This window comes from Archocentrus centrarchus, chromosome 11 (assembly GCF_007364275.1).
Source record: "Archocentrus centrarchus isolate MPI-CPG fArcCen1 chromosome 11, fArcCen1, whole genome shotgun sequence".
NCBI lineage: Eukaryota > Metazoa > Chordata > Actinopteri > Cichliformes > Cichlidae > Archocentrus > Archocentrus centrarchus.
Window position 1 is genome coordinate 5,771,979 of NC_044356.1, and position 22,838 is coordinate 5,794,816.

General features: G+C 45.4%; 1 protein-coding gene across 3 annotated transcripts in view; it reads right to left on the minus strand.

The window, feature by feature from the left end:
• LOC115788577 (chromodomain-helicase-DNA-binding protein 4-like) overlaps positions 1-20,036 on the minus strand; it is a 31,795-nt gene extending 11,759 nt beyond the window's left edge. Inside the window, exons 1-27 of one of the 3 annotated variants that reach the window (XM_030741656.1) lie at positions 19,793-20,036; positions 19,217-19,368; positions 16,128-16,237; positions 15,756-15,998; positions 13,039-13,157; positions 11,081-11,346; positions 10,863-10,993; positions 9,892-10,030; positions 8,401-8,570; positions 7,736-7,969; positions 6,773-6,976; positions 6,481-6,689; positions 5,911-6,042; positions 5,453-5,552; positions 4,401-4,592; positions 3,083-3,283; positions 2,839-2,976; positions 2,464-2,585; positions 2,200-2,373; positions 1,983-2,124; positions 1,644-1,775; positions 1,435-1,552; positions 1,081-1,205; positions 906-998; positions 693-831; positions 441-610; positions 179-356 (exon numbers count right to left, since the gene is read on the minus strand). In XM_030741656.1, the coding sequence (XP_030597516.1) occupies positions 179-356; positions 441-610; positions 693-831; positions 906-998; positions 1,081-1,205; positions 1,435-1,552; positions 1,644-1,775; positions 1,983-2,124; positions 2,200-2,373; positions 2,464-2,585; positions 2,839-2,976; positions 3,083-3,283; positions 4,401-4,592; positions 5,453-5,552; positions 5,911-6,042; positions 6,481-6,689; positions 6,773-6,976; positions 7,736-7,969; positions 8,401-8,570; positions 9,892-10,030; positions 10,863-10,993; positions 11,081-11,346; positions 13,039-13,157; positions 15,756-15,998; positions 16,128-16,237; positions 19,217-19,277 (4,042 nt within the window). In that variant the 5' untranslated portion in view covers positions 19,278-19,368; positions 19,793-20,036. Of the gene's footprint in view, positions 1-178; positions 357-440; positions 611-692; positions 832-905; positions 999-1,080; positions 1,206-1,434; positions 1,553-1,643; positions 1,776-1,982; positions 2,125-2,199; positions 2,374-2,463; positions 2,586-2,838; positions 2,977-3,082; positions 3,284-4,400; positions 4,593-5,452; positions 5,553-5,910; positions 6,043-6,480; positions 6,690-6,772; positions 6,977-7,735; positions 7,970-8,400; positions 8,571-9,891; positions 10,031-10,862; positions 10,994-11,080; positions 11,347-13,038; positions 13,158-15,755; positions 15,999-16,127; positions 16,238-19,216; positions 19,661-19,792 lie in introns of those variants that run through there. The other 2 variants (XM_030741657.1, XM_030741659.1) reach the window with 2 other exon arrangements.
• Between the last annotated feature and the right edge of the window lie 2,802 nt (positions 20,037-22,838).

Consider the following 22,838-nt stretch of genomic DNA (forward strand, 5'->3'; position numbering starts at 1 on the left):
GTGTGAATAAAGGTTTTTGAATAAGCAGGTTTGGTTTTAATGTATGGTGTTATGAGCCTAACTTGCTTCCTCCGACTTTAGACCATTTTCCTTCAAACAAACAGGTTTCTTTGGTTTCTCTAAAAAGGCATCCAAAGAAATATCTGCACAGTTTAAAGAGAAAGTGAAATCTTCTCACCTCTGTCTTCTTGAGAGCCGTCGTTGTAGTTGACCTGTTTGCGGATACGTTTGCCTTTGCCCAGGTTTCGAGCTAAATCCTCCTGCTGCTGCTCGTAATGGTGACGCAGCAGCTTCTCCCAGTAGTCTGGATCCACGCTCTCCTCCTGCTTGATGATCTCCCGCTGAACCTCCTCCTCCTGAGAAAGAAGGAGGTTAACAAGTTAAAAAAAAAAAAAAGAAAAGGGGGGTGAAAGGGACTCCAGTCGGTCTCCAGTGCTCACCTCCTCCTCCTCATCTTTCACCACATACTGAGCCACTTTGAAGGAGCTCAGGTACTCGTTCATGCTCTGCAGCTCCGTGTCGTCGGTGGCGTCCTGGTTCCTGTCCAGCAGTCGCTCTATGGCTTTGTCATCGTAGTGAATGATGCTGCTGTCTTCCTCTTTGTTCTCACCTGCAGACACACACATCAGTTCATAGAGCTTTTTTCCTTCCTCTTTTTCTTGCCTTCTGTCCAAGCTTCACTCCATCCTCACCTTCTCCCTCATCCTTGAAGAGCTCTTCTGTTCCAAATTTGAGAATGTCATCCAGCTCCTGCTTCGACATGGAGCCCGTCTTGGATCCGAGGCCAGGTCGGACCACTAGGTGAGTCAGCATCATCTTCTTCTTGGCAACCTGGAAAGAGAGGAGCAGGTAAGGAGAGACAAAATTTTATAAAAACAACCAGCCAAGACTCAGCTTCTATTTACCTGAGTAATCCTCTCCTCCACTGAGGCCTTGGTGACGAATCGGTAGATCATCACCTTTTTGTTTTGACCGATACGATGAGCTCTGCTGAAGGCCTGAGCACAGAAGAAAAGGAAACCCGTGAACGAGCAGTTTACGTCAACATGAAAGTGACGAGTAACAGCCGCCCTACCGTACCTGGATGTCGTTGTGTGGATTCCAGTCTGAGTCGTAGATGATGACCGTATCGGCAGTGGCCAGATTGATTCCCAAACCTCCGGCCCTTGTCGACAGCAGGAAGGCGAACTGCTGAGCACCAGGAGCTGACGGATGGAGGCGGAAACCGAGTGAAGTTTTAAGTCAGATTTAGTTAATTCGATGAAACACTCCTAAACCAGAGACGTTTAAAATCTGCCCAATCTGACCCCTGGATGGTAACTAGTTAGCAGGTTTTTTTCCAGATGTAATGAAGCCAGCATTGATACACAGCAGTGGGAAAGGTATGAAAAGTGAAGAAAGAGAAGACAGAAGGTGAGATAAGGTTTAACTTACCGTTAAATCGATCAATGGCCTCCTGTCTCATCCCTCCTGTGATTCCTCCGTCAATCCTCTCGTACTTGTAGCCCTCGTGCTCCAGAAAGTCTTCCAGCAGGTCCAACATTTTTGTCATCTATAGAGAATTTTTTCCAAAGGAGCCGGTTAGTTGAACAATAAAGCTGATTTGGCTTTAGCATCAGTGTTTGGAACATCTGTAATCCTACCTGAGAGAAAACGAGCACTCTGTGTCCTCCCTCCTTCAGCTTCCTCATCATCTTCTGCAGCAATATTAGTTTCCCGGAAGCCTTGATGAGAGCACTGCCATCATACATCCCGTTTGGCATCTTTGGAGCTTCCTGTTGGGACCAATCGAACATTAAAGTCTTGTAAACTCTGAAACAACTGCAGAAAAGGGTTGTCCAAAGGTAGAATGTTAAGACGAGTCTTTCACTGAAGTGCCAGTCTGCTCTTGTAATATCATAAAACATCCCTTCATCCATTTTCTTAACTCATGCACTCCTTCCTAAATAAATAATGGTCTCTCCCTGGTGTCTGGGTCATACCATAGCAGCTCCAGGGAAGAGGTAGGGGTGGTTGCAGCATTTCTTGAGGTCCATGACAACATTGAGCAGTGAAACCTGGTTTCCTCCTCCTTTGGTGTTCAAGGCCTCAAAGTTTTTTGTCAGGATGAATTTGTAATATTTCCTGCAAACAGAAAACACCAACATTCAGCCTCATTCTGCCTCCTCTCCAGCCACCACCATAACCCTCCCCACTCACTTCTGCAGCTGGCTGAGCTCCACTCTAACAATGAGCTCAGTCTTGGAGGGCATGTGCTTGAAGACGTCAGCCTTCAGCCTCCTGAGCATGTGCGGACCCAGCATGTCGTGCAGCTTCTTGATCTGGTCCTCCTTGGCAATGTCAGCGAACTCCTCCAGGAAGATCTCCAGGTTGCTGCAGAAAAAGTTAAAAGTGAGGCATTTGTTCACTCATCTGACAGAAAGCCCATCTGTTTATGAGCTTCACAGCAGAGCTCAGACCCACCTGAACCGCTCAGGTGTGAGGAAGTTGAGCAGGTGGAAAAGCTCCTCGAGGTTATTTTGCAGAGGAGTTCCAGTCAGCAGCAGTTTGTGCTGCAGCGAGTAGTTGTTCAACACCCGGAAAAACTACAGCAGGGGAAACAAAGGTTCACAGCAGGTTCAGGCTGAGTGAGATCGTACAGGCAGCTGCACACGCTTTGATACAGACATGTTTACAACAGATTTATTACAGCTGCTTCAAGTAACCACGCAGAAAGCAAACTGATGATTCAAATTTCTGATTCACACACATTTTAAAGCAGTTTATAGCATTAATAGTCAGGTATTTTTATGGCCCATGTTCTTGTGCTAAAGCTCACACCCTTCCTGTGTGTTGTACCTTTGATTGGTTGTTTTTTAGCCTGTGGGCCTCGTCCACCACCAGACAGGCCCAATCTATGGAGCCCAGGACGGCCATGTCTATGGTAATCAACTCATAGGAGGTCAGCAGAACGTGGAACTTGATGGATACGTCTTTCTGTGGGAGGAAATCATCAAAGATCTTAAACTCAAGCTTGAACACACATTTTTCTGAGGCTTCTTTTTTGCCTTTTGCTTTAAGGACTCACACCGCAACTCCTCACCTTCAACCTGGAGGCCTTCTTGCCTCCCCGGATGGCGTTGTCATCGAAGGAGAACTCGTTCTCCCGGATGACGGCTCTGCTGTCCTTGTCTCCAACGTACGTCACCACGTACATATCGGGCGCCCACATCTCAAACTCTCTCTCCCAGTTGATGATGGTGGAGAGCGGTGCGCTGACCAGGAACGGACCTTTGGAGTGACCCTGGAGGAGACAGGAAGTCAGCGTAAAACATCGTACCAGTGAGCAGTGTTTCACTCAGTGATAATCGGCGATTATAAATCAAACTTTTCTTTACCGCAGCGCATTTTTGCTCCTCTTTAAAAAGCTTAACCTCACCTGCTGTTTAGTTCAGCTCGAGCAAAGACTAAGAGTGCCTGTGGTTAAAAGGATCTGTCTACAAGCAGTAAAAATCACAACGCTCCTGCAGAAGAATCCTGAGTCTCTGGATCACTCAGGATTTCACTGTTTTCACTTTCAGCAGGATATGACAGTTCTGGCTTTCAGTGCACGGCCACCCGGGACCCTTATTGCCACCCTCTGCACCTGCCAGGTGCCCAAGCAAAACAGGTATAGGGTCAAAAACACCCACTAGCTCAGACCCAAAACGCTATGTACATCTATCAACTGTTATAACTAAAGTTGAACAAAGTCCTGTGTAAAAATGCATGTTTCAGTTCAGAAACTGCTGATGTTTGATAATTCTAAGTGATTATGATTGTTGCTACACTCGAGCAGCTTCAAATAAAACATGCCAAACCAGTCTGCACATATTTCTGCAGCAAGAAGCTTGGGTGCTGAACTGGTCTGCATCCAAACATGTCGCCCATTTAAAACTTTGGAAATGGCCTTTTTCCACAAAAATCATCATTCAATGAAACATTTAAAATCAACTAACGGATCACATGATTCTTGTTTTCACTCTTGGGGACACTGAATTTGACTGGAATGCAAAACCACGATGCCAACTCAAAGTGCATTCTGGCCTCCCACCTTCAGGTGGCAGCAGCCGCACACATGATATGTGATTGTTTACTGTTTGAGATCCAACTTAATGTCGTCAGATTTCACCTGGTTTATACAAAATGGCTGGATGGCTGCCGGCCTATAGGATGGCAGCCACCTACAGACAGTAACATAACCACACAGAGCACAGCTGAATCATAGCTGTGAACCACAAAATTAATTCATCTCAAACTAAATTCCATACAAAATGATTACAATCTTAAATCCCACTTCCAGTAGAGGCTCAAATTTACAACAAAAGGGTGGAGAAGAAACATGTGGCACCATCGGGATACAACACAATCCAGCGTCTCACCTCTTTATACAGCGAGTAGAGGAAGACGGCGGTCTGCACCGTCTTTCCCAGACCCATCTCATCGGCCAGGATAGTGTCGGTGCCCTGAGCCCAGGAGAACCGCAGCCAGTTGAGTCCCTCCAGCTGGTAGGGGTGCAGAGTCCCCCCCGTGCTGTCCAGGTAGTCCGGCTGACGCTCAAACTTGATGGTCGGCTGGAAACAGGGAAAAAAATAAATAAAAAAAAATCAGGTCAGGCATATCAGGAAGGATTTAAGGCTCACCCACCCCAGAAAGTTTAGCCATCATCCAGTTTTGAGGATGTGGACTAAAAGTGTCGGCTTTCTCTTGAATATTATGGAACTAACTGGCATTCACTTCGTGTTATGTTGATCTCAGAGTTGCTAAAAACTGTGCACACAAATTCAGCCGTGAAGAGAAGAAGAAAATAGTTTGTAGGTGAGGTAGACATCTTTATAGCAGGTACTTCTAAACCACGCAACAAAACAGGCTACTGCGTAAATGTTAACATGGGGTGAACAGTCCTTTTTAGGCTTTGGATGCTGTTCAAACATAAAAAGCTTCAGATAGTTCTGAGGTGAGTCTGAAACACCCAAATCTGCTGCTAAATGGTTACAAGCTTCTCTTAGAGAGATGTTTCCAGTGATTCCTGACTCAGCACCTGACATGAAGAAAACAGCACTTCCTGCACAGTCTGGATTTGTCTGAGGTGCTCTTTGAATATTCTTGCAAAGACTCCTGTGAGCTTTATGGTTACAAATGATTTTCCTCTGAAACTAAAACGCATTTTTAATCATTTAATCGAGTACGGCCGGGAGTCGGGCACGACCTGGTTGAAGACAAGTGTTTCAGTAACATGAATGCAGACACTCAGAGGTTCCCAGCTTGCACAGAGGGAGCTTTATAAATATGACCTCACAGTTAGCTTGCAACAAAACCAATGCAGCAATGACAAAGTCACCTAAAACCCACTGATTCTCATTCATTTATGGGTTTTAGGACTCATTCCCGCAGCAATTGTTCATTTATAAAAGACTCATTAATGATGACTTACATCTACCACCGGGTTCTCAGGAGGTCTTTCAGGCCGCTTCACTTTTCCTTTCCCCTTTATCTTCTTCCCAGGTCGTCCCTCCTCTCCAATCATCAGCTCTCTGGAACAAAAACACACAGTTAGTTAAAGGCTGCCAGTTTCAGACTGTTTACGTCGTCGTGCTGAACATAACCTTATACCGCCAAACGTGTCAAATGTGGCACGGCATACTTCAAAAGTGTCGCCGTTAGCGGACTTCGGCAACAAATACCTTAATACCCCTATATGGCTGTGAAGTGCATTTTCTGAGCTTTCAGGAACCGTTTGAATTTTTCCGATAGGACAAATGGTTGCAGAGTTAAGGTAAGAAGCCAGCTGATCAAAGGAACTTTGATCAGCTGGCTCCACGCTGATACTTCAGTAAGGGCAAGTAACCGGCGCTTCAGCGGCAATCGCCTGGCATTATAGGGTTAACCCACCTGTGGTTCCAGTACTGCTGCTTGTACGTGTCAAACTCAGGTATGTCCATGTCCTCGGCCTCCCAGGTCGACTGGTCGTACGGCAGCTCTCTCCACTTGATCAGGTAGTGGATGTTACTTTTTCTGTCCACACTGGAAAACCAAGCAGACAAGGATGATTTAGTCAACATCATTTTTATCTTTGGTGGATAATTCCCTGCAGAACAGTGAGTGACAGAAATGTCTGGTGCGGACACAAAGTCATGGTTAATAAATGCCATGTTCAGCTTGTCGGTGAAGACTGAAGTGCTCCTCTGAAAAGGTCAAAGATGAAAAACTGATTTTGTTTAAAAGCCAAACAAGAGCTCAGGTTAAAAAAAAAAAAAAAAAAAAAATAGAGGAAGGAAAGGTTTCCTCTGAAGAACCCATTACACAGAAAACAGAACACAGAAAAATTCAGACATCATCTAAAAGCTTCACATTTAATTCAAAGATTTTACTCTGATAGGAAAAATGACTTTATGATAGTTTATCAATAGCAAGATAGAAGACTTGATGTAGATGCTGTGCCTGTAAGAAGCTCAGACTGACCTGTGGTTGAGGATTCTGTGGATCATCAGCCACTCCATCTTAATCCCAAAGCGGAGGTATTTCTCCTCCAGCTGTGTATATGTAGGATCCTTGCTCTTCCTCTTCACGCACTTGTCCTCCTCTCCATCACCGAAGTCGATAGGCGGCGGCTCCTCCATGTCATTCTTCCTCTGGTAGTTCCTGAACATCACCTGGCAGTGAAGCTCCAGCTGCAAAACATGAATGATGAGAGGAAAAGCTCAGGAGGAAGTTCAGCGATCAGTTTTAAAGCCTTACTGTGTACTGTGCACACCTGGAGCTCCGTGACCCACGAGCAGTGCCAGTAGGACATGCTGCACCACTTGGCAAAGAACTCCCTCTCAGGCCGCCCTGCCAGTGGGGCGGGGTCGGGGGCATCGGCCGGGAGGTCTGGAGGACGGGGAACCGGTGTGGGAGGAGGAGGGTCTCCCCACCGCCATGTCAAGATTTTCTGGACCTTCCCCTTCATGGGTGGACACTGCAGGGGGGAGGGACAGGGTGAATGTGTAATTCAAGTCTTTTTGGGTGCTTTTAACTAAAATTGTTGAAAAAAAATTTTAGTTGATTTTAGCACAACTTTAAAAAATACATTTTCACTCCACAGCTGCATGTTCTCATCACAGGGTTAGGGGTGTTTAAAGTGCTTCTCACATGCAGACTATATTTGGGTGGGCAGATTTACTTTAAGCTTTCATGTCTAAGACAATAACATGATCCGTTTACTGCTGGACAGTACCCGCTCTCTTATTCTGAAAATTCGCTGCTAACCAGCTAACACCAGCTCTTTCTCTCTAGTGCTTTCCTATTGGCAGGCCACTGAGGTCACTATAGTTGCAGTCCCCGATGTCATCCAGCTGCTTCAAGTCTTGAACAAACAAACCTCCACAGCTGTAGTTCTTGTTCCCCTGCAAACTGAACTCCAACTAAAACCTAAAATTGTGGAGAATTAGTGTCACTATGCTGAAGCTCAATGAGGGTGAAGCAGAACAAGGAATGCCACCACCAGCTGAACTCCACCTTAGAGAGGCAGTTGATCATTTGTTATCACAAAGCGTATGTGGTATAATTTATGATCATGTGTCCCTTTTCCCTTTGTTTGATTTTTAAATCACAAATCAAACCACACTGTCCTAAAGCAGCATGAAATTATCCACTGGATCAACAAATGCCAACAGCGGGGTTCAGCCTCGTCACTGCCCTTGCACCAAACACCACAATTAGCTGCCCTCCCACTCACCATGCAGCGGGGGCAGATCCACTCTCCGTTGGGGATCTCAGGGAGTGGCGGGTTGAGGCAGTGGATGTGGTACGACGAGGGGCACGAGTCGCAGCAGAGGAGCTCTCCGCCATCTTTACAGACCCGGCAGAACTCCATGTGGTGGTCGTCCTCCTCCATGTCGCCTGTGTCACCGTTGTCCTCCTCACCATCTGAGCCATCTTCTCGGGCTTCCCACTGGATGCCCTCCTTCTCCTGCAATTCCAAAGGTTACGAAAGAAAAAAGTTTATTCTTTATGATTTTTCATCATGTTTCTGTGATTTAAAAAAAATAAAAAAATAAATCACAAAAGGGTGTCTTCTATTGTTTCACTGGTGTCTAATTTTTTTTTTTGACAGAGTTTATCTACAAACAGGCATCCATGTGACAAATTAAAGGAAAAAACTGTAACTCTTTCACATTGGAAATCAGGGTGCTTTTTTTTTTTTTAAACTGTTTCGGATGATTTAAAAACCCAGACTTTGTTGTGACGGAACGGATGCAGAAAGCTAGAGCTTCCTGATGTTTAAACTACCAGAGAGTCCATTATCAAGCAGCTGAAGATGCTTCTTTCCACAAATGTGCATCATCTGACCCTCAAAAGGGTAATTTGTAGGTGGAGTGTTTCTTTCAGTCAGTTTCTTACACAGTGCGGGCAGCTCCAGGTGCCCTCGGGCGCTTTCTCCATGTCGGGGTCCAGGCAGACCATGTGGTACGCTCTGGGACAGGTGTCACACAGGATGATCTCTCCCCCCTGCTGGCACACCTCACAGTAGTCCTGATGGTCCGTCTCATAGCCGTCACCATCCTCTGCGTCTGATGAGTGACAAAAATGATTACCCCTACTAACGTCTCACAATAACAAAGAGTCAGGAAGTGATGCGTGCTGGGATCCACGCTCAGTGTTTATGACACTGAGCTGTGTGTTTATTGTTTGTCAGAGGAAAACCCACTCGGTGAGTCACTCTTTCCCCTCGAGCACGGATTCCCTCAATGACACCAACAGACTGAAACTGACGGGTTTCACTGGGATAAACATCCATTTCAGAGGGATCCTTAGCCTCTAAACCCACAAAAAAAATCACATCTTTTAACACAGCCAGAAAGAAAAAAAAAAAATCCGATTTTCCACCTTTTGATAAACTCCAAACGTCCCATGTGTGATGTTTGGGCCATGAAAAAAAAAATCTGAGCCAAAAACATTTCATCTAAACCTTATTTAGAGTCAGCAAAAACCAGAGGGGATGATCAGCAGAGAACAAACCTGAGGGGGGGGGGGGGTGCAGATGGAGGCAACATGAGGCCTAGAAGACTCAGGAGCCTCACTCCTCTGGAGACTAGCAGCCACGGGGAGGGTGATGGGAAAGCTGAAGCCTGTATCCAACAGATACAGTAAACTCAGATCCTCAGACAGCCTTTATAAACCCTCCGCAGGGTCACCTACACTAACCCTTTAGGTGTTTTCCTCAGGCTCTTTTTCTGTCACCTGTCAAATGTGCTCAAGCTGAACTAAAACTGCTCGTGAGTCTGAGCTTTAATGGATGGAAGAAGAAATGAGTGCATTTGGTTTATAAGGAAAAACAAGAGCTTTTTAGCAAAAATTAATGCAAAGTAGTAACAGTTTTATCCTGATTATCTTACTTTCATAATCACTGAAGGCCAAAACTATAATTAAAATTCAAATCCAATAATCTCCCAGCCTGAATTTTACTTGCCATCCTCTGCAGCTAAAACCACCACCAGTTAAAAGCATTTCCACACTGAACCAGCAGGTCTCAGTGAGGACTCTGACCTCTTTCAGTTCATGTGAATCCATCCATGGCGTCATCTGAGCCATGCCTTGATCTTGTGACAACAGCTACAGAGGAGGCATCAGCAAGCGACAAGCCTGACGAAGACATCGTCCTTCTAAATATACCAAACTCCTCTGACTCAGTCTCAGTGATTAATACGTGTGCATACTCCTCCACACACTTCTAATGCTTCACCCTCAACGCAGTCATTACTGCACACCCAACCTGCAATCTTCAATCTGTACGCCCCATCAGTGACTGTTAAAGCAAGCAGAGAAGCACTGGCTCTGGGTCAGCTGGTCAAGCACAGATACCTGAACTACGTTTCAGCCTTAAAGACGCACCTTTCTTCTTCTTGGGTTTGCTCTTGGATGGCTTCTTTTTGCTGCGGCTGCTGCGGCTGTTTGACCCCTCAGACACCGACACGCTGTTGATGCTGCCATTGTCGAAATCACTGTCCACATCGGGCTCATCCTCTTCGCTCTGTGCACACGAGACAACATTTTAAGATATATCGACAGAGAAGTAAGAGTTCTTCTGATGTTACTTGGAGTAAAACAGAAGAAAACTAAATAAATACCTGAGGGTTAGAGACACAGATTGTTTGCTCTGTTCAAGGCTTTACATGGAAACAATTCAATGAAGCCTGACTTGTCTGAAATGCTTGAACTGAACCTTGACCTCTGCCTCGTTCTGCAGGACCTAATGCCTAATCTGTACTTCTCTAGTTTGTTGCTCTGCTCTGAGTAACCTGGGCACCATGCTGTTAAACCTTGAACTACAGGGTCCAAAAAAATAAATGAATGAATGAATTATTTATGATGAGTTCAGTGCATTTTAATGGCTTGAAGGAAATGAACACCTTTCTGCACTGAGCACAGCGGTGGGTTTAATAACAACCAGGAGTGCTCCAAAGAACACGTGTTTCCAAAGGCTCATTTTCATGTATATGAAAGGAAATGATTCAGTGTTAGCAGTTAGTATTTACAATCAGATTTTTACAGTAGATAATTGTTCTCCAGTGGGTTTTGCATAGAACTGTCTGTGTTTTATACATGAAGTTTATTTAATTTGATACTGATGAAGAGGCGAGACAGCAGAGAGACAAATGAATGATGGAAAGAGTGATGAGTATAGAGGAGGCAGGGTTATGGTTCTTGTTCTCTGCAGTACGTATCTATCCTCCATGTTTGAAGTCAGTATGTTGCAGTTACTGAGATGCTGAAAGTGTGATGGACGATGGAAAAGTGATCTCTGAGTGTCTCCCAGGCAGCACAAAAAGGTGGTGGTGGTGGTGGTGTTGGGGGGTACTTACTGATGAGCGCTTCCTCTTGCTGTTGAGGCCTCCCAGTTTGATTTTTAGGGGAGCCACTTTCTTCGTCTTGGTATTATTCTTTTTCTCTTGCGGTTTTGGTGCAGGTTTTGACTTCTTGCGGGCGTTTGGACCTGCCGGAAACAAAACCTTCAGTGACACATGGGTACATCGGGCTGATATTTCATTGACCTTCACGTGACCTCTCCTGCTCGGCATACCTTTGCCTTCCTTGGTCTTGGCCTTGCGGAGCGGGGGAGCGGGAGCCTGCTGAGTCCCTGCCAGAGGCGGCTGGGCCGCAGCGGGCGGCGTGACCTCAGCCACCATGTTGTCAACTGCGGCTGGCACATTGGCAGTGGCCAGAGCGGCGTTGGCAGCGGCAGCTCCCCTCAGGGGGTTGTTGGTGCTGAACTCACGCCACTTTGCACCCAGAACCATCATCATCTTAGACACAGCAATCTTTGGGTTCTTGGCTGCGATGAGGGGCCTGAGAGCGACAAGAGGAAGTAACATTTTAAGAACGGGTCTGAGTTCATTTTTCACACATTTTAGCAAACAAACATGGTGGCATTTATTCATGCCACCAAGTTTGTTTGAGAATTTGGCTGATTGCATGAAGAATGGAAAAGAACAGAGTGGTGCCTTTTTCCCAGTTTTCTTCAGATATTAACTTCCCATGTTGCAATCACATTATCGCTACTTTTCCACCGCCGAGGGGCCGGTGCTCGTGCCAGTGCTGGTGTCAGTTTCAGTAAAACGGCGAAACGCTTAAGAACGGCCCGCGTTTCCACTGCGTTACGTATGAGTGTGGGCGGGCCCTCATCTGGAAACAGAAGCCGAAGCGCACAAACGTGGGAGAACACGCTCTCCTTTCTTGTGCTGCGAGCATATTTTACTGTCCAAACCAAACTACTGCAGCATCTGTGTGCAGCACAGAGGGAAACACAGACAGAGATTAGAGCAAGATGACAAGTACGCACTTTGTGTCCTTTTATCTGTGATATGAACTGATACAAAGCAGCAAGTTCAGCCTTAGAGCCCAACCTAATTCACAGCCGTGAAAATCGCTTCGCTTTTCTCCTGTAATACACATGTAATATGGTAGAAAACTTGATGTTGAGACGGCAGAGTCACGCCCTTCTGCCGCCTTCGGCACGGGTTCCTGGTTCCAGACCAGCTAGTTTGTGGGGCCGGAATTGAACCCGTTTTTCGGCCGAGCACCGAGTGTTTCGGCGGTGGAAAACCCGCCTAACGGTTTAAATTACGGCTCCGGCTCCGGAACCCTGTTGGTGGGAAAGAGGCTACAGTGTACCCTAGAGATGATTATGCATGAAAATCCCAGCAGATCACAGTTTCTGAAATACTCAGCCCATCTGGCACCAACAACTGTGCCACATTCAAAGTCACTTCAATCATTTTTCTTCTCTAGTTTGAACTTCAGCACATCTTGGTCATATCTGCATGTCTTAATGCAGTCACGCCCTTCTGCTGCTTTCATCACGCGTTCTTGGTTCCAGACCAGCTAGTTTGCGGGGCCGGAGTTGAACCCGTTTTTCGGCCGAGCACCGAGTGCGTTCGCGGTGGAAAAACCACTGGACGGTTCAAATACTGGCACCGGCACCCTGTCGGTGGAAAAGCAGCCTATGAGACTGATCACAATGACTTCCTGTTGTTTATTGCTTTAATTATTTGCTTCTGTGGGTCACCCACAGAACAGCTGATTACTGGGTATCAGCTGACAGGTTTGCAGGATTCGGTCCTGAGCAGTGAGTAACTGGGGCACAGAAGCAGTGCTAGAAATTCGAGGGGGTTTCTGTTGTCACTGACACTTTCTGAAAATATGCACATTATATTAAATATTACTGGTGTCCTTTTTTAGGTGTATTTCAGCAGGAACCTGGAATATCATCAGCCTTGTTTTGTTGCTCCTTCCTTCCCTATAAGTGGTAGGGTTCGTGCAGGTGAGGCTAGGAAGGCATTATAGGCATTGAAAAATAGGCAGCAATTTGCTGTGTAAACTTTAGTTTTCATTTCTCGCAGTGTTTTCTTCTGTTCATTAAGATTTTTATTATAAAAGCTGCAGTTTTTGACACTCTTCTTCTCCAGCCTCTGCCCTGTGTATGGACTCTGCACCACAAAGATAAATCTGTAAATCTTTGGTATTTTAGAGCAAATCTACCTGACGAACTGGCTGAAAGCCTTGTAGTTGGTCAGCGAGCGGTAGTCTTCCTCGGTGAAGATGTGGTCGATGTCCTCCATGCCCCAGTCATCCAGCAGCTGAGAAGACGACTTTGGCTCCTGCAGGAACACAAACAACAGTTATTAATAGAATTAAAAAAATTTTTTAAAAAGAGACAAATGAAAACACGCAGCATTGTTTTAATGTCTCCCACATGTTTTTTATGTCCCTGTCTCACCACAAACCAAATCCAACTGTGGGAAACACTGAAGCCCTTTAAAGAGACAAGTTCTCTCCACACAGTAAAGACCTGTTCACAGTTACCGGCACGTTAATAACGGCGCTAAATAAAAACTATGCAAAATTATATCCATCCGCCATTCTGCTCCGGGTCGCGGGCACAGCGGTCTATGCAAAGCTGCCCAGACCTCCAACTCTTCACGGGGGAGGGGACTGAGGCGATCCCAAACCAGCAGAGATGTAATCACCCCAGCACATACTGGATCTGCCCTGGAATCTGCTTCCAGTTGGATGTGCCCAAAAACGCCTAACCAAAGGGGACCACGCTGCGGCAGTTTTTATTTTCCATGACGATTACCTTCATGGAAGCGGGCCATTACTCCGGCAGGTAAAACAGTCAAATCTTGAGAATTTTGATATACAACAATAAGTCAGGTCAACTTCCTGTCTCAGCTCAACCAAGACTCAGTCGGTCTTTGTTTAAAGAAAGAGAAAAATTATTGCTGACAGACAATATAAGAGCCTACAAAAACCTGACATTAATGCAAAGATCAGAACTTCCTGTTTTCTCAAAACCACTTCAGCACTCTGAAGTGTTATCAGCTTTAATCTGATCAGATAGAGAGCAGAGATCGAGCACCCAGCTGAATAAACCAGCCACAGTATGTGCCACAGACAACGCGATAGGAGGCGCGTTTATTTCTGAACATTATTATCCATAAAGAAGCTGCTTTACGCAATAAAACTCCTGCTGAACGAGGATGGTATCGACCCATCACACACAGGCTGAGTGACCAACATGTGGGACTAGCTGTGACTTGTGAATTTGACGCATGAAACCAAACAGCAGAGTCACAATTGGCTTTATTTTAAAAAGGTGCTGCTTTGTCCTTACACATAACAAAAAGCCATCTCCTACAAAAAAAAAACAAAAAAAAAAACACTTTTGTTCCCTTTCTGCACATCAGAACGAGCCTGGTAGGTGGTTTGTGGCTTTATTTTACCTCACAATTATTATTCCACAGAATAATAGCCAGCATCACACAGACTTCCACAGACTAGCTGCGGAATAACATCCTTTCCACAGCAACTGAAATAACTACTCCAGCGAACCACATCTGCATGCCTAAGAGGTTCGAGTGGCCCATAAAGAAGCAAGCAGGACAAATGCTGAAACAAGTGCCACTGACTGTTCTGTTTTTGGAGGTAATTACATCAGACTGTTTGGTGATAAAGCTGCTAATTCAGTGAGCACAGCTGATCTGTTAGATCATTTCTGAATGATTAGTCATTCATCAGTTGGTTCCAGCTTTTTTTCACAGTGAACATTTCCTGGTTGTTCCTCACTTTCCTGTGCTTTGTAACTGAAACCCAATCATAATGTGAAAATGACTTCAGGCTCCATCTTTGATTCTCTGCTGAATAAATGATAACCAATGATCAACAGTCTGATGCTGTTCACCAGTGCTGTGGTTATGGTTGACTCAGTGGTCACTCCGCATCGCCACAGCCCTGTTAAACCGTTTATGCCCTCCTGACTCACTGCAGTTTCTTCTAAACGGCGTCTTAACTGTACCCAAAATAAATAAATCACTTCCCTGCAGAAATACAAATCAAAGAAATCAAACAGACTGCAGAGGTTCCTTCAAAGTTTTTTCATTCAAATTCCTGCAAAGTCTGAAACAAGCGAACCACACGCAGGTCGTAGGTTGCTTTTGCTTTTAGGTTCTTATGTTGTCTAAAGACCTTCTCTTTCTTGAAAGCCATTATCGTAACTGCAATGAAATTCAGACAGCCCCGGCCTGAACTTGCTCTCTAAAACCAGTTTCCTTTAAAGTTCAAAGGCCATTAAAAGGTGAACGTTTGCTAAAACACCTGGTTTCCTGCCGCATCCTCTTCCCATCTTGCTGTCTTCCAGACTGGGCTACAAACTCGATGGAGGGCGGCTCTGCCAATGAATCAAATTGTGTTTATCTAACCACGGTCAAGAGCGTAGTGCAGCGTGAGGTGGTGTTGCCATAGCAGCAGCATATGTCTTTACACACCCCAATCCACCCTCCCTTATGTGCACCAAGTGTCATTAACTACAAGGGCCCCGATTGGCCGCCAGGCTCAAAGTGGACTGACACAGCTCTTTGTTTGAGCACCTTTCACATCAGATCAGTTTGTCTAACTGCTGTTGACTCCATTACAGGTGCAACTATCAACAGGTGCTCATCACAGAGAAATGTGCTTTAAAACAACAAAGAGTCTTTAACTAGGTGTCACCTGCATAGAGGAACCACAACATTAAGTTTTGTTGTTCACAGTGAAGAAGAATAGATGTTACCTGCAGCGCACAACAATAGCAGTTGTGGTGCAGTTTATCTGGAGGTGATTTTACCACTGCATTATTTTTTTTTACTCACAATATAATATTATATTTCATAATTAATTTAAGAACAATAGCATGTACCTCCTTTCCCCACCTTCCTTACCATGCCATCGTCATCATCGTCGTCCTCATCTTCCTCTGGTTCTGGTTCTTTCTTCTTGGAGGAGCTCCTCTCGGCTGCAGCACTGCTCCTCTTCTTGTCCTTGCTGCTGCTGGCTCTCTTCTTCTTCTTCCGCCCTGGAGTGTAGTCGCTGCCCTCGCTCTCTGAGCGCTGGCCAGGGCCGCCATCTTCACCATCGTCCACGCCGCCCAAGTCCATGGGCTCCGGGGAGCTGATGGGCAGCTCCTGAAACAAGGAGAGAGGCAGTCAGCTAATGGAGACCAAAATGTTCAGGAAACAAGCTGTAAAAAACAAACAAACTGAAACTGGTCTCCAGAGACAGCCTCCCCGGATTCCTGGGATTAAACCCCTCACCTCTCTGCGAGACCGCCGCTTGCTGCCCTTGCTCTCTCTGCTCTTCTTTGCTTTCTTCTTCTTCCTCACTTTTGGAGCCTCATTCTCAGAGATCTCCTCTTCCTCGTCATCTGCAAATCAGGCCAGTGGAGCAATTTCATGGTTAAGGTGGACAAAGGAGCAACTGTGTGTCAGTGTGTTTGGGCTGCAAGATAATAATGAACAGCTGGCTGTGAAGATAGCATGCGTATCATAGGACACTTGCATATGCTGCTGCAAACGAAACACCAGCTGCAGGCTGCTAAACACTGGCCGTGACTCAGTTGGATCCTCGATTCAGCCAGTTTTGCAGGTGAACAACAGGTGTTACAGATCACAGTGGAACTGCGAAAGCACAGTGTTTGTCAGGATGCTGCATTGCTGGATGCCAAGTTTTATGATCCCAGGGCCTGAAAATTATATTGTTCATAACTGGAGGGAATTCCCCCTTTAAATTTTTCCCACAGGGCAGATTTATACTCTCTACGGGAACAGGTTTGTGGGCGCTATTCTACACTTAGTTTACGCTCATAGATGTCATCCTCACACTGGCACGTGCCCATGTTGGTGCTGCTTTGGCGTTTTGCAGCTCTCAGTTTTTACAACTAAGTGTGGGAGGGGGATGGATGTTGATCATTGATCAATACAGAAGCAAAGAGATTTTTAACATTGGAAAAGACTTTGAAAAAATGTCATCGAGCTTTAGGGTGGGCACTTAGAAATAACAGGTGGGCAGTTTGATGAGACAAAGATCTGAGGTTTGAGTAACCTGCAAGTTGCTGTGACAGTTCAATTTATTTCTGGGGTGCATGCCAGCTTTCTCTGCTCACATTTAAGATTATTTTCATCTTTTAATAATAATACCACAAAAACAAACACAAATGATGCAGGTGAAAAGACCATAAAGCTATCACTCTGTACACCGAACAGTCAGATGTTTAAGACCCCTGTTTCAAAGTGCCAACAATTATAAGAAGACATGATTATTTGTACTTGAACAACAACTATGACATGACCAAAGGTCCCCATTTTGCAGCGAACAACAAACCTTTTTGGTTTTCATCAGAATCTCACTCAGTGTCAAAAAGCATTAAAGTTATTCATGGTGAGATGACTGGAATAAAGAGCTGAGACGTTAGCCATTAAATTAGTGGTCTGAGTTTCTTTGGGAGCGACTGACTCAAATCAGTTTGGCTCTGGTGGTTGAAACTGTCATTTTCGACCGATTCATCGTGATGATTTAACCACACCTCTGCCGGCATCAAGACAGCAAGGATCCAGTATGTGGCATTCAGAGCTTATTAATGTAATGGACTACGGTAAGAAGCAAATGGCAAGCTGCCATCAAAGATGCACCTGGAAAGGAAGGAGAGTTAATGAGACAGGACTTTCTGGGTCATATAGAGACGGCTGAGCTTTGTGTAGGTAGGCAGACACACAGCTCTAACTGATGGGAAAAGTTATTTTCATCAGATTTAAGTGCTGCTTGTAAACACAGTGGCGGAATTTTCAATTTGAGGCAAAGCAGGAGAAAAGAGTGTTTTATGGACAAAAACCAGAGCCAGTTTTCCAAAAGCACTGGGAGTCACAGGTGATTGTAGTGAACAGAGACGTAGATTTCAGATAACTTGACTTAAACAAGGTTCAATCATGAGATTTTCACCTGATGGAGATGAAGAAGAATAAAAACTAAAGAACACAGACTGGCGTTCAGTCTGAACTGTGCAAGAAAACACAGTAATCGAAGACGAGGAAAAAAGTCAACTCACTGGCCAACTTTTGTAAACTTTGGTGCAATTTATAGATAAAACCTGTACCAAGACCTGAAATTCAAGCTGTCAAACTATTTACATCAACAGAAAATGAATCACCAGTTATTTTATTACAATGCGCATATCTTTGTGGCTTTGCTGTAAAATCTTGTTGGCTGCTGGCTGTACATGAGTGATCTGAAATCATGGCTGTGGACTCAGAAGAAAATCTCAGGTCCATTTTCTACTTTACATTTTACTTTCCACATTAATCAAACTGTCTGTCACCAAAATGATTTTTGAAACCTGTAACTGTAATTAAAAGATGAAGGCAAACAAACATTTTATCTTAATAATATAAACTATTTTTTCACAGCACTACACCCAAAGCAACTGCACAAATGCAGAAGAACGTTGTTGGTACTTTCAGCTGCTCCTTTATTTCTCAGCCAGTCAGGTTCCCACACCAGAAACAACAAAATATAAATTTAAAAAATATATATATCTGAAAAACTCAACTTCGTAAGACATCTGAGTGGAACAAAGTCAGGCTGTTTGTATTTCTGAATGGATATTTATCACACGGAGGAGCTTTTCCCTAGGTGTTGTCTTTGTGTGTCCGTTTTGTTGCGGGTATGAAGGTTTTTAAAACCCTAAAAGAAAAGCTCGTGTGTTTTTGGTGAATAAAGTGCCGTTTTGAGATGATTTTTGGCGCACCTGAAGCCAACTTTGTTCTTAACGGCTGCACCGTGGACGGCGCGCGTGCTCGCCGGAGCCAGGCTCACCATAAACATGGTCACACCTGCGCTTGAAAACCACAAAGGTGCTCGGCGACGCAGAAAGCTTAGTTGTGTAGATGGATGCGTTTTCTTTGCCGTGTTATTATTGTTACTTTCCCCCCTCGCACACTCAAACCGGAGGCGCCGGCCATGCGGAGGGGGACGCTGCTGAACGTCATCCGCCAGCTTTCAAGCTAACTGGCTGCCTCCATCTTGTCATCGACACGTAAAAATACCGGTAGCTGCTAACGCTAGGCCCCGGGAACACACCGGTGTGTCGGCGTGACTTCACTCCGGTGCAAGTATCAGCCATGCCGCCTCTGGTTGTGGTAAAAACGGTTTGTTTGTATATTTTAAACGATGCTTAGCCGCGAAAAGAGCCGCTTTGCTACTGTTAGCAACCCGGTAGTTAGCCGCATCGAGCAACTAGCATTATGCTAACAAACATGATTGATGTGAATGTCAAAAACATCTGCTCATGCTAGCGCACAACCCAGCGTGAACATTAGCATTCTCGGCTAACAAATGAGCCTCGCCTTACCGTGCATTAACCGGTCCCCGGGGGCTCCGTAATCGTCCCTGTCATCGTCGCTTCCAGACATAGCGGACAGCAGGAAACTTTCTCCCTTTAGTTAGCTAGCAGTTTAGCTAACTAAATAAAGTTTGCGGGGTAATCCAGAGTTCTGACCCAGGCTTGAGTCCGTCCAAGTCGAGGTGAGTGTAGGGTAGGGGGGGAACCAGAGAGGAATAAGAACAAAAAAAGACAGGAAATAAGTGAATATACATGAGACATCAATCGGGACGATAAACACTCCCCCCCTGGGCTTCTTTTCGGCAGTAACTCTAACTCCGGGAAGCTCGCAAAGGTTAGCCCGCACTCCGGCTCCGCTGACAAGCCATCTCGCCACTATCGTTAGTTTCCGTCTCATTAGCATGCGTGCTAGCCGAGCTTGACCGGCGGCCAGGTTGAGATTAAACCCAGGAGCCCCTCTCACGCTCATATCTACCCCATAAAATACCCTAGAGTGTTTTTTGTTTTGTTTTGTTTTTTAACCACCCGGCATCCCAACCGGCCTGACTCAAGTAAAACCCACAAACAATAAAAACTGAGACTCACAACTTGGTTCCCGCACCGGCTCCAAAAACAGTGACTCCGGGCTCAGTTTGTCTGCCGGGCAGTACTCACGGGCGCGTATTTCTTCTATGTACACCGTTACCTGAACAATCTAAATATATTTCCGTGGGTTTTTTTGTGTGGCAGCAGCGTGTGCGCACGACGCCGTCTTCTCTTTCTCTTCCTTGCACACTACACACACCCCGCTCGCGCGCGCGCGCACACATACACAAAGAGATCAGGGGGCAGGCATCCCATAATATGCCCCCCTTCACCACCACCACACATACACACACTTCACTGACCCCTCCCCCATTCTGCATAGTTACCTTGCAACGTACAGACCATAATAGTCACCCCCCCCAGTCTCTTCCCCATTCCTCTGTGCATGCACCCCCCCCCCCACTTCCACACACACCTACACCCCTCCCTTAGCAACCGGGGTTACCATGGAGACGTCCCCCTCCCACCCCGTGTGGCATCCCATAATAGTAATGAGCACAGTCACTGACATCCCACAATAAGCATAACTCCAAAAAAAGAAAAAAAAAAAAGGAAAAGGCGTCACATGGCAACTGTGTGTGCCACATGACTGCTGCTTAACTTCAGCGTGCACGTCTGCATGTATGCGCACGCGCTGTACTGTATATAAGCCAGTGCACAGGTTGGAGGTGCAGCCGGGGGGAGGGGGAGGCTGGTATAAAGCTGCAAAAAAAAAAAAAAAGTCGGGGTGACTCCAGGTAAGCCCAGGTGATACCCCTCATAACAGCTGAAATACAACACTACTGTATACACACCGCAGCTCAAGGCCACATAAACACACACTGGAGCAAAGAATGAAAACAAAACAAGCTTGTGAGCAGGTCAGTGTGGGGTTAAAAAGTCAGCCACCAGAAGGAGGTCACAGGGGTCAAACTGTAGTCAAAACCTTCAAGTCTGCAGCTTCAAATTGAGAAGAAGGAGCTCAGGAGTGCAGCAGTGAAGTCAGCAGCTGCTTGCACACTCATGCTGCTGGGAATGCGCTGCAGTCAATGGTGGGAAAAACGTCTGGATCCTAGACAGACTTTTTTCCCACCATTGACTGCCTCTGTTTCATGTAGAGCCATTTGTGCATCCTCAGGAGCTTCTGCATGATGTTTTTCCATAGGGGAAATTAAATGTGCACATGTGGGCTAATGAGGAGTTGTGTTATTTTGGGTTTTTTTTGGGGGGGGGGCTGTGAGGCATGACGATGAGAGGTGTGCTGTTATTTATCGTACGACTGTGGCCATGGGACCCAGGGACTATGAACTTGGGCTGTAACAATATTAGATTTTTATTACATGATCACTGTGGATCCTCTGCCAAAGCCAAAGCCTGTTAAACAGTTTTCAATAAAGTTATCCAGATATTCACCAAAATCTGACAGATTCTTCCTTTGTCCATGATCTGTCTCTTTACCAAGTTTCAAGAGATAGAGCCAGATAGTTTGCCCTCATGCTTTCTGCCAGACAGGCTCTCTAAGGCAAAGTTAGTGTTTTTAAAAGTGTTTTTTACTCAAACCTGATTGTTCCTAAATCTCATCCAGATGTGTTGTTGCCTGAAGGGGTATCCACAGAGGAAGAGAGTAGAGAATGTCAGAGAGACTGACAAATTCAGCTTAAACTTATCTCAACTTTGAGCTGAATGATTTAACCAACTACCACTGGGAGTGGGAAGTATCTTAGAGAGTTACCTGTCCAGCCAAAGCCCCGTGATCTTGAGTGAATGGCCGTCAGTTACAATCTGTTGCCAGTGAATGTTTATGAGTGATTTATGCTTCTGCATTGAGTCTCAGTAGAATCTATTTATGCCATACCTGTCAAGTTTTGTATTAAAAAAAAAAGGGAAATTTTCCGCCGCCCGCTGTGAGCCATCCCACAAGCCCAACAGAGGTCCAGTTGTTGTTCCAGGTTTGTTCCCGCTGTTGGCACAAACCTCGTGAGAACTGCCCCAGGCTACTGCAGGTTGCAGTTCTCGCAAGGCTAGTGACAGAATTTAGTTTGGAGAGGCACACGAATGCTTTTTTAAATTATAATATGGGAAAATACTAATACGGGAGGATGGCGGAGGGGTAAAATACGGTAGTTTCCTGGCCAAAACAGGAGACTTGACAGGTATGATTTATGCTTCAGCCGGAAATCTATGCTGGAGATTACGTCTTAATCACAAACCCCTCTGAATCCCTACACTGTAACCTGAAACGCACCTCCCTAGAAATGTAGCTACACATCATCACAGCCAGCAACGATTGTGATTGGACTGATCGGTACCGTCACTTCATCCTGTGCATTTCGAGCTAATTTTTCAGTGTAGTTTTTGAAATTATCAGTGAGAGAATAACGATCATCTTCTCAATATAAGGAAAAATAATCACGAGAGAGAGGACTCACAAATGTCAGCAAATTCCTGGAGGGAGATTGCTGAAACTATCAGAGTGGGTGTGAGAAAATGAACAAAGAAGTGGAAACATGTGACGTGGAAAAACGCTGACCACAACAAAGAACGAGGACCCGGGAGGGAAAAAGTCCCAGCATTTTATTTGTTTCCATCGGCCAGCATCACATATAAAACACCAGGACACAACAACACGGTGGTTAACACATAATGCACCACCCACAAGCATAAATGCCAGCAACAACACTGGCCACTTAGTCAAGGTCCTATCGTGGGGGGTGGGCAAACTTTTTGGCTCTGGGGCCACATTGACTTTTTGAAATTTGACAGATGGGCTGGGCTAGCACCAGATTCATACATATCAAATAAAAACATAAAAAAGACATTATAGTGTTAATACTTACATTTACTTCTAGTGGGAACTGTTGTTTTTGCCAGTGCATTGAACCTGGGGTTAGTTTTGTTGTAGCAATTCTCAGAATCCTCGACATCAGTCATAATACTGATATGATTTGATTTGGGCAATTCTGTACAAATCTTCGGCGGGCTGTGTTAAAAAGACCAACACGGGCTGTAGTTTGCCCACCCCTGCTGAAGTATAAAGGTGCACATGATGTGGCATCGTGAGTTATTG